Source organism: Chanodichthys erythropterus, chromosome 22 (genome assembly GCF_024489055.1).
Source record: "Chanodichthys erythropterus isolate Z2021 chromosome 22, ASM2448905v1, whole genome shotgun sequence".
NCBI lineage: Eukaryota > Metazoa > Chordata > Actinopteri > Cypriniformes > Xenocyprididae > Chanodichthys > Chanodichthys erythropterus.
The window spans coordinates 35,146,751-35,158,991 of record NC_090242.1 but is presented as its reverse complement, the minus strand read 5'-3'; the positions used below and the strand labels follow the sequence as shown (position 1 = coordinate 35,158,991).

General features: G+C 36.3%; 1 protein-coding gene across 1 annotated transcript; it reads right to left on the bottom strand.

Moving 5' to 3' along the window:
* Positions 1 to 535: 535 nt before the first annotated feature.
* st8sia3 (ST8 alpha-N-acetyl-neuraminide alpha-2,8-sialyltransferase 3) lies at positions 536 to 10,561 on the bottom strand. The gene is made up of 4 exons (XM_067376392.1): positions 10,236 to 10,561; positions 6,491 to 6,610; positions 5,458 to 6,015; positions 536 to 917 (listed from the first exon to the last, which is right to left on the bottom strand). The coding sequence occupies exons 1-4, from the start codon at positions 10,397 to 10,399 to the stop codon at positions 635 to 637; spliced, it is 1,125 nt and encodes a 374-aa protein (XP_067232493.1). The 5' UTR covers positions 10,400 to 10,561; the 3' UTR covers positions 536 to 634.
* Positions 10,562 to 12,241: the final 1,680 nt, after the last annotated feature.

Sequence of the window (12,241 nt, the reverse complement as noted above, 5' to 3'; positions counted from 1 at the left end):
CTGGGAAGTTGTAAAAAACGCTCTTTACTCAATTTGAGCTACTATATACATATTGAGACTACAAGCTAGCTAAAGTTGGCAAATTGAGCTTATTCGCCGTATTTTACAACTACTTCCCCGCTGACGAGTTGATGTGTTTATTCAGAGGAAGTGTCTGAGGGACAGAAGCCCCTCCCATGACACAAATTCGCGTCTGTTGTGAAGTAAATTTCACGTGCGAATGAAACTCAAAATGTTCAATAGTCCCACTAAGCGCAAATAGCGCGATTCATTCGCGCAAGTCGCGTCTGGTGCGAACGCCCCATTATATCTCAAAAGTCTTGTCTTCATACTCAATGGAAGTCTGTGGGACTTTTCGTAGTTTTGATCACCCGTTTAATGAACTTCGTAAGTCGGATTAGAAAAGTGTCAAGCAAACATAATAAATGCTGTAAAATATATTGCTCATTGTTAGCTAACGGATGTTAACAAGTATTGTAAAGTGTACCAACTTTCCTCATCATTACTAACACTGATCATTAGTGACTGAGCTTGATGTCGATAGTTGCCACCCCGAATCACCACAAATGTCCATTAGCCAAACCAAACGACCCTGAGTCCTGACCGCTGACCCTTTGACCCTGACCTCTGCCCTCTAGGCGCAGTGGGAGAGGCTGAGTTTCAGGACGCCGTCTGCGTGCATCTTGAAGAGCAGTTTGAACTCGGTGGGCAGCTGGTGCGACTCCTGCCACTTGGTGGTAAACTTGGTGCCCTTCTTGTCGTAGTAGTGGTACGGCAGCTCCTTCCCCGTGTTGGGATCCCAGCCGAAGGGCCAGAATCCGTACAGGTGGATCTGATCACACAGGGACGAGGCCAGCGTGAACATGAGGATCCCCGTGCTCAGACGCTTCGGAGACAGCTGCTTCGTTTTCCAGTACCTGCAGACAAACAACAGGACATCACTTGAAATGTGATTTTGTAAAATATATCGATTTTTTTTTGCATTGTTTTTTACATCCAATTGTGATTTAAACAAACTATCTTTGGATATTTTGCAATGTCACAAAGAGCATTTGGCTGAATCTCACAAAACCTGTGATTTTTTAGGTCAACAATTAGGTCAAATCAATTCTAAAGCCCTTTACAAATTATATTATTAAAATTATTAATAATAATTATGGCATGAAAATTTAGAATTTTAATTTTTTTTTTAAATTTATTTAAACAAACTATCTTATGGAAATAGGATTAACTAAATCAACAAGTGTGTATTAGCTGACATAAAGCCCTTTAAAAAATGATATTACTATATTTTTAAAATTAAATTCTTCATGCATTCATTGAATACAAAACATCTTTATGTATTTATTTGTTCATAGACAAAACCTGTGATTATCTCTTTATTAGCATAAAATGAAAACATTTCACTCCAAAATAATATTTTCAAAATTACATTTATGATATTGTAATTATGAAAATAGTATGTTACACTGCTCCGAACATATGTCAGGTAATATATATATATATATATATATATATATATATATATATATATATATATATATATATATATATATATATATATATATTCAATTAAGTTTTAAAAATGTATATATATATAGCTTTATTTATTCATAATTACTGTGATTTTTTTGGCATTATGGTCAGCTATAATGTGAAAATCAATTATAAAGTCTCTTATAAAATTACATTATTATATTATCACAATTATATTCATCAACCAATGAATTACATTTTTTTAACTAATTAATTAATTAATTAATTCGTTTTTCAAATTGTAAACCAGAATAAAAATCAAAATGCACTTCATTATACACTACCGTTCAAAGGTTTGGGGTAAGTAAGATTTTCTTTTTAAAAGAAATGAATACTTTTATTCATCAAGGATGCATTAAAATGATCAAAAGTGACAGTAAAGACTTTCTATTCATAAAATATGAAAATATGAACTGTTTCAACATTGATAATAATCAGAAATGTTTCTTGAGCATCAAATCATCATATTAGAATGATTTCTGAAGGATCATGTGACACTGAAGACTGGAGTAATGATGCTGAAAATTCAGCTTTGGAATAAATTACATAATTAATTTAGACCCATGTTTTTGTGATATTTAGGTAACTTAGATAAAGCCATCGACAGTCATCAACAATGTTTTCCACACCAAAGTCTTTCCATAAGCGCTGATCTCAGTACGTTCTGCTGCTCTGAACACTTCAACACCACAAATCCTCTGTAATCTCACCTGCAAAACCTTCCAACACAGAACTTCAGCTTTAAATGAATTGTGAATAAAGAGAAATATTGCCATACACAGTTAATGGCAGTAAACCACTGCATGCACACTGAACAGCATTTACCATGAACCCCCGGGTAAGAAAGCTAATGTGTTTCACCCAAAGTGGCACATGTGTCTGCAGGAAAATGGTGACAACACATCCATGAAGGTCAGCTGCTCCTGTGTGTGTGTGTGTGTGTTCAGAGGTTCATTCGCTCAGAGCAAGGTTAGTTCAACCACCATCTCTAATAGAGTCACAGCGCTGGTGAACCACAGAGAAACAGTGAACAGCACTGGACTACAGGCTGACGTCTGTGTGTGTGTGAATCATTTTTTATTATTTATTTACTTATTTTTAAAGATTTTTAAAGTCTAGTTTTAAAATGATTATTAATATTGATTTTAATATTATTCACTTAATATTAATACTATTCATACAGTTTATTAATATTAATAAAATTTCTCTTTCAAATCTAATGTCAAAATGTTGTGAAAATACATATTTTTTAAATTACAATACTCTCACAGAGATCCTTATTCGTAGCTGACTGTTAAACCAAATTTCTATTAATCTTCTTGTGGAGCTTTTGAGCATCTTACAGGGGTTAAATGTGTCCAATTGGACACAGCGACTCGCTTTAATGGGATAGCAGAAGATTACAGGACAATAGCTCAGTTCTGTGAATGATGGGTTAAATCGAGTTACTCTCACTCGCTCTCTCTCTTTATGTTTACTTAGAGCGAGTGTGATAATTCTGACTTTCTTCTCGCAATTCTGACTTTCTTCCTCAGAATTCTGAGTTTACATCTTGCAATTCTGAATTTTTTCTCTGTATTTTAAATACACATATCGCAATACTGACCTTCTTCCTCAGAAATCTGATATTAAATCTCACAATTCTGACTTTCTTGGAATTCTGAGTTTACATCTCACAACTCTGACTTTCTTCTATGAATTCTCAGATTAAATCTCGCAATTCTGACTTTCTTCTCTGAATTCTGAGTTTACATCTTGCAATTCTGACATTCTTTCTCAGAATCCTGAGTTTACATCTCGGAATTCTGACTTTCTTCTTGGAATTCTGAGTTTACATCTCGCAATTCTGACTTTCTTCTCTGAATTCTGAGTTTACATCTTGGAATTCTGACTTTCTTCTTGGAATTCTGAGTTTACATCTCGCAATTCTGACTTTCTTCTCGAAATTCTGAGTTTACATCTTGGAATTCTGACTTTCTTCTTGGAATTCTGAGTTTACATCTCGCAATTCTGACTTTCTTCTCGAAATTCTGAGTTTACATCTTGGAATTCTGACTTTCTTCTTGGAATTCTGAGTTTACATCTCGCAATTCTGACTTTCTTCTCGAAATTCTGAGTTTACATCTTGGAATTCTGACTTTCTTCTCGAAATTCTGAGTTTACATCTCGCAATTCTGACATTCTTTCTCAGAATCCTGAGTTTACATCTCGGAATTCTGACTTTCTTCTTGGAATTCTGAGTTTACATCTCGCAATTCTGACTTTCTTCTCTGAATTCTGAGTTTACATCTTGGAATTCTGACTTTCTTCTTGGAATTCTGAGTTTACATCTCGCAATTCTGACTTTCTTCTCGAAATTCTGAGTTTACATCTTGGAATTCTGACTTTCTTCTTGGAATTCTGAGTTTACATCTCGCAATTCTGACTTTCTTCTCGAAATTCTGAGTTTACATCTTGGAATTCTGACTTTCTTCTTGGAATTCTGAGTTTACATCTCGCAATTCTGACTTTCTTCTCGAAATTCTGAGTTTACATCTTGGAATTCTGACTTTCTTCTTGGAATTCTGAGTTTACATCTCGCAATTCTGACTTTCTTCTCGAAATTCTGAGTTTACATCTTGGAATTCTGACTTTCTTCGTGGAATTCTGAGTTTACATCTTGGAATTCTGACTTTCTTCTCAAAATTCTGAGTTTACATCTCGCAATTCTGACTTTGTTCCTCAGAATTCTGAGTTAAAATCTCGCAATCCTGACTTCTCAGAATCGTATGTTTACATTTCGCAATTCTGACTTCTTGGAATCCTGAGTTTACATCTCGGTATTCTGACTTCTCTGAATTCAGAGTTTACATCTCGCAATTCTGACTTTCTTCTCAGAATTCTGAGTAACTTCTTGGAATTCTGAGTTTACATATTTTGCAATTCTGACTTTCTCGGAATTCTAAATTTATATCTCACAATTCTGACTTCGCAGAATCCCGAATTTACATTTTGCAATTCTGACTTCTCGGAATTCTGAGATTACATCTCGGAATTCGGACTTCTCGGAATTCTGGGTTTAGATCTCGCAACTCTGACTTTCTTTCTCAGAATCCTGAGTTTACATCTCGGAATTCGGACTACTCGGAATTCTGGGTTTACATCTCGCAATTCTGACTTTCTTCTCAGAATTCTGAGTAACTTCTTGGAATTTTGAGCTTACATATTTTGCAATTCTGACTTTCTTCCTCAGAATTCTGAGTTAAAATCTCGCAATCCTGACTTCTCAGAATTGTATGTTTACATTTCGCAATTCTGACTTCTTGGAATCCTGAGTTTACATCTCGGAATTCTGACTACTCGGAATTCTGGGTTTACATCTCGCAATTCTGACTTTCTTCTCAGAATTCTGAGTAACTTCTTGGAATTTTGAGTTTACATATTTTGCAATTCTGACTTTCTTCCTCAGAATTCTGAGTTAAAATCTCGCAATCCTGACTTCTCAGAATTGTATGTTTACATTTCGCAATTTTGACTTCTTGGAATCCTGAGTTTACATCTCGGTATTCTGACTTCTCTGAATTCAGAGTTTACATCTCGCAATTCTGACTTTCTTCTCAGAATTCTGAGTAACTTCTTGGAATTTTGAGTTTACATATTTTGCAATTCTGACTTTCTTCCTCAGAATTCTTTGCTTAAATCTCACAATTCTGACATTCTCAGAATTCTAAATTTACATCTCACAATTCTGACTTCTTGGGATTCTGAGTTTACATCTCGCAATTCTGAGAAATAAACTCGCAATTGTGAGGAAAAAAGATGTTATGAGATAAACAACAACAAGCTTCCATACAAAACCCAAAATGATACCATGGTATTTTTAGTAGTGTGGTTCTCAAATGAGGCCTAAACAGGTTCAGAGAGACGTGCAAAAGCTCTTACCTGTTCACATACTGCATAATGTTTCCTGGCCAGGCTAGCTGTACTTTCAGCTGACCCTTGTGCTCTACGAAGAAATCTACGAGTGTGCGTGTGACAGTGGCGGATGTGTGGAAGAAAAAGGCGGGGATCCACAGGATCGCGCCGTCCAGCTTCTTCAGACTCAAGAAGAAATTGTTTCTGTCCTGGATGGTCAGCAGGTTGTTGTAGTATTTCTCCAGAATACTGGGATTGAAGGTGGTGAGGTTGGTCCGGCGGCCCACGTCTCTACGGAAGACCTCAGTGGGCGCGAAGTTGCAGCGGAAGACAAAGTCATACTTGTCGATTTCAGGGCCGCAGCGGCTGCCGGTCAGGATCCCGCTGTTGCCCACTACGGCGCAGGTGTTGTAGCGCTTGTTGAGGACGGGAGAAGAGTCCGGCAGCAAAGACCTGAGGTTCTCACCAATGGAGAAGACGTATTTGTGACTGGAGTAGTCGTAGTGCATTAACTGACCCACGCGAACGCTGCTCTTGGTCAGGGTGAAGTTGTGCGGGACGTCGATGTACTGGGCGATCTCTTTACTGGAAAACACATGCAACAACATCAGAATAAAGTGGACAGAATCAGAAACGCAATGCAAGTAAAAGAATCAGCAGCTGACAGGAATGTTTTAAGAGAGAGATCTTAAACAAGAATATACATAACCATAAATTTTATATAAGATAACTACTTAAGAATATTCATATTTATTAATATTTAATATTACATATGTGAGAGTTGATGTTTTATAAACAGTTTTAAAAAATACTGATTTCAAAAAATTTGACATTTGTATTAAAGAAATAAAATAATTAAGAATGTTTACATCTCGCAATTCTGACTTTCTTCTCATAATCGTGAGTTTAAATCTCGCAATTCTGACTTCCCGTAATTCTGAGTTTACATCTTGTTGTAATTGTTTGTATTTGCATTGAAATAAAATATGGCATCTACCTTGATTATTCATAAACTATTCAGATACTCTCATCTTCTGCTCTGTGTGTGTGTGACGTTCACCTTTGCTCTAAATAAGCGCTCTTGTTAAACCTCCAGTTGCTGGACTCCTGTATGTTCTCGTTGAGGGCATTATTCAGGGACGTGAACGCAGGATCCAGAAACTTCATTGCCAGTTGGGACCTGACGAGAAGATGGACAGACAGAGGAAATGAAAACACTGTTTCTGTTCCACTTCACAGGAAGGCCCGATCCCGATGTCCCGCTGATGGCAGCTGCTGAAAGTGGTTCCAATCAATCGGACCCATCCAGACTCCTGTCAGTCACCTCCTGCCCGGGGCAGTCGATGCCCGCTCTAATTAAGCAGCCTCTTTTAGACTCCACGCCTGCTCGTTTTCTCACTCTCATTTGTTAAAGCTTGTTCCGTTTCATTACCGGAGTTATTTGAGTCTGGGTTACGGCCTCAGAGGTCAGAGAGCTGTGTTGGTTTACAGGCCGACTCAAGTAACTCCCAATATAACAGTGAACAGGAACTCAATCATTTCATACACTCTTTTTCACAGTGATGCATGCCATAGAAGAACCAATTCTGGTTCCTCAAAGAACCTTTCAGTGACCTTTTTTGTGTGAAGTATGTTTTAATATTCTATAGAACCTTTTAACACTATAAAGAACCTTTTGTGGAATGGAAAGATTCCATGGATGTTAAAGGATCTTCATGGAACCTTTATTTTTAAGGGTGAACAATGAACTAGATAGTAACATTTGACAAACTTTGATGTTGGTTTGAGAAAGCCTGGCCAGAAAGTTTAAAGTAGTTTGAACAGCTTTAAGTTTGAAGGTTTTAATTTTGAATAGGTTTTAAGTTTTACTGTAGTATCTTTAAAGGCTAGACTTTTGGATAGATGCATGATTTAGCATGCTGTTAGCATGATTCTAGCATGATTTGTCACATTTGCGAGCATGATTTAACATTGTTAACATGTTTAGCATGTTGCTAGCATTATTCAGTGCAGTGTCAACATGATTTAACATTTTGCAAGCATGATTTTAGCATGATTTAACATTATTAACATGTTTTAGCATGCTGTTTGCATATTTTATATTACTAGCATGCATTAACATTTGCTAGTATGATTTAGCATGTTGCTAGCATTATTTAGTGCAATGTTAACATGTTTCAACATGATTTAGCATGAAACATTCTAGCATGATTTAACACATTGTTTGTTTGCTAACATGTTTCTAGCATTATTTAACATTTGCTAGCATTATTTAACATTTTGCTAGCATGATATAACTGTTTAAACATGCTAGCAATATTTTGTGCAGTGTTAACATGCTTTAACACAATTGATCATGTTGCTAGCATGATTATAACATGATTTAACATTGCTAGCATGATTTAGCATGTTTGCTAACATGTTACTAACATGATTTAACATTGCTAGCATGAATTACCTTGCTGTTAGCATTATTTAATGCATTGCTAGCATGCTTGTAACATGATTTAGTATATCACTGGCATGATTTAACACATTGATAATGTTTTAATATTTTGTTATCATTGACATGTTATTGCATGTGTCTAGCATGAATTAGCACATTGCTAGCATGTTTTTAGCATTAGTTAGCAAGCATGTGTTAACATGTTTTAGCACATTGCTAGCATGTTGCTTTTGTTTTTCATGTTAATTTTAGTTTAATTTATGGTCATTTTGTTATGTGCTTTTATCAGTTTATGATGTATTGTTTTTGTATTTTGCTACTTAGATTTAATTAAGTCCCTCCAGTAGGACTTCTTCTCTATATCAGTGTCAGTGTGTCAGTCTGAACTCCCTGAAACGCCTCCATCTTGAGTTTTTTTCACAATATTCCTTATTTAAATCATTCATACGCATATTAAAGGGGCAGGGCCTGAGTGAGTAATTTAGTAGTGTGTTGAAACTGGTGGTTATGGACATTTCCTAAACACCAATCACAACACACTGCTCCAGCCGACCAATCAGAGCACACTGTGCTTTTCAGAAGGAGGGGCTTCATAGAGACAGGAACTAAAAAGAGCGTTACTGACAGACTGGGAAGAGAGGAGCTGCAACAATGGAGAATATGAGGAAAATAATCAACATTCAATAATGAAAACCTGTTCTAGTAGAGCCCAAAAACAACAATGTGGCCTCTTTAAGGCATGTGTAGTTACTATTACTGGTAAGTAATTCAAATTAAGCCCTGGTACACTATTAACTGATTTGAACTTTACTTAAAACGCATTTGTAGGCAGTTCTGCTTGTTTTGGCATTTTCTCTATTCCCTGGTGGAAGTTCAAATGACAAACCAGCAAAGATGAATAACATATGGTCACATAAGAGTGCCATATCAAAATGACTCCTGCTATGTAACCTTGACTGTACCAAAAGAGTCTGATTACTGACTGGAAATGAACCTGCCAGAGGAGTAAATCAGGACCAAGGACAGCGTTCAGGGCCTCAGACGAGCTGCACCATCCTTCAGTTTCAATCAACCACAACATTAACACTGGACTTTGGTTGCACTTTACAGTGTTATGTACTACATATGTGTTTACATAACGCTGAATAACACTGATCAAAAAACATGCACTTGTGTGCACATGTATGCTTATTCAAATGTCATCATTAAACATTACTCTAAAAACTTTTTTCTTAATGCAAAGAACATTTTAATATTCTAAAGAACCTTTTTTAACTATAAAGAACCTTTTATGCATTTGAAAGGTTCCATGGATCTTAAAGGTGCCCTAGAACGCTTTTTCACAAGATGAAATATAAGTCTAAGGTGTCCCCTGCATGTGTCTGTGAAGTTTTAGCTCAAAATACCCCAAAGATTTTTTATTATTCATTTTTTGAACTGCCTATTTTGGGGCATAATTAAATATACGCCGATTCAGAGTGCTTCCCCTTTAAATGCTCGCGCTCCCCGCCCCCCGAGCTCGCGACTCTATAATACAGTGCATAAACAAAGTTCACCCTCAAAATGGATCTTTACAAAGTGTTTGTCATGCAGCATATCAGATCATGTAAGTATAGTATTTGTTTGGATGTGTACATTTGATTCTGAATGAGTTTGATAGTATGCTGTGGCTAAAGCTAACACTGTTGGAGAGATTTATAAAGAATTAAGTTGTGTTTATGAATTATACAGACTTCACTCTTACACTTTTAATCATCACTCTTAAAAAAATAAAGGCTCCAAATGGAATCCTAAAGGGTTCTGTAAGATGCTCCATTTAGCAGTTCCCATCATGGGATCATTTTATGGATTTGTTTTAAATTAATTGATACATTTTGTTTTAATTCAATTTTATGAATTCAACAGTTCATAAACAAATAATAACCAATTAAACATGAAAGTATTATGCAATACCTTATATTGAACCTTTGTAGCATAAATGGATTTTTAAAATTGAGTCAAGAACCCTAGAGTTCTATATAGAACCTTTTATATGTGTAGATGTTCTTTATGATGCCAGTAAAGAATATTTGTTAAAATAGAACGCATGACGTATATAGAACCTGAATGCAGTCAGCTGACTGTTCAGAAATCATTACTCTGCGAAATATGAGAATGTAGGTTAGTCCATCTTCATGATCCAGGACTGAACTGCGCATGCGCTCTGAGCATCATGACAGAAGGACAAGAGGCCTTTCCAAAAAAATGTGATTAAAGCACATGCGCATTAGAAACGTTGCCCTTTACAGAAATAAACAACCCCGTTATGACATTTGTAAAATAATAATAATAATAATAAAAAATGTGTGTGATAACTCACCGAAACCCCGCGTGAAACATGTACATCCGCGGACCGCCGGCGTTGGCGTATTTCGGGGAGGTGAAGATGAAGTCTTTCTTGATGGACACGTAACTGATCAATGACAAAATGAGCAAAGCGACGCTGAACATCACCAGACCCAGAACACTGACGACCCGAACCATCTCAGCGATTCACACACGCAGAACGAACATGATGAATGTGAGCTGCATCGCTTCAGATGCTACAACCGCCGGAGATGATGATGGTGATGATGAAGATCCGGGATCCGCGGCGTGTCTCATCAGCACCGGCCGCTGCCATGCCGGATCTCTGTCTTAACTGTAAACATCCCCGCTCACATCCCGTCTCATGCGTTCAACAGCAGGCGATATTTAAAGGAGACTCGATCCTATTCAGAGAAATCCAAGAAATAAACAAGTCACTGCAGCAGACTGAGGCGATGGACGCTCCGCGGGCACTAAAGGGTTACACGGATTATCCTGATCACACACACACACACACACACATGTTTGTTTTTGTGAAATGTGGGGACATTCCATAGACATAATGGTTTTTATACTGTACAAACCGTATTTACTATCCCCCTACACTACCCCTAACCCTAAACCTAACCCTCACAGGAAACTGTGCACACTTTTACTTTCTCACAAAAACTCATTCTGTGTGATTTATAAGCCTTTTGAAAAGTGGGGACATGCTGAATGTCCTCATATTTCACCTTTTTTTGTAATACCCATGTCATACCCATGTCATTATACACATTTATGTCCTGATATTTCACAAAAACAAGTACACACACACACACACACACACACACACACACACACACACACACACACACACACACACACACACACACACACACACACACACACATAATAATCTGTTATATCCTCATAACAAAACACATTCTGCCTTTTATTTTAGACCTTTGCACTTCAGTGTACTGCATAAGTGCACAATATTTTTATTACATGAAATCATACACAGTAGTGGCCAAAAGTGATGTCAAGCCTTTGAAAATTAACATTTTCTTTATTCAAATATTTAGATTTTGTAAGCATATTGTGCTTGAAGTCCATTGTTTTATGTGATAATAATGCAATGAAACAGGAAAAATTGTGTGACAATCATACAAAGAAATTATGAACACGTGCATTTTCTTTGCACGTTTCTTTGCATTTTTTTCTTTGCATAGTTAAATAAAACTGTAGCTGTAGTTTGCCTAGTAATTTTGTCGGTAAATGCTTTAACCAAGTTTCGAGTAAATCATAATATTTATGTTGTCATATAATGATTTCTACACCAACACTGCAAAAATGCCTTTCTTATTTAGTATTTTTGTCTTGTTTCCAATCTAAATATCTAAAAATACTAAAATCCAAATGCTTTTACTAGATAAGTAACATGACATAAGATATTTTTTATTTTCTGGGAATCAAAATGACGTGAGTTTTTGCTTTAAACAAGCTAAATTATCTGCCAATGGTTTAAGAAAAATAATCTAAACAGAAACAAAATTATTTTTCTTACCCCACTGGCAGATCATTTTTCTTGAAAACAAGACAAAATATCTTATGTCATGTTACTTATCTATTCAAAGCATCTGGATTTAAGAATTTTTTAATATTTAGACTGGAAACAAGACAAAAATATTAAGAAAAGCATTTTGCAGTGAATACATTATTAACAATAACAACAAAACCCCCACAATGTCTGCGCAGTAATGTTTAATGTTAATATGTGCAGAGATTACTGTAATCCCAACACTCACTCAGACTAATGGATAGTTTGGGACTGTGTATAATCTCATATAATTTCATTTCAATACAGGTTGTAAGTAACTTGGAATTTGGTTCTCATTATTTGGCTCAGTAGCAGCACATACAGGTTGAACAAAAGCGGTACTAGAATTGAGCCTTGAGGCACTCCGCATGTCACAGATGTCCACCAGGACTTATGGTCGCATAAACTTACATAATAACTTCTCCCTTCTAGTATGA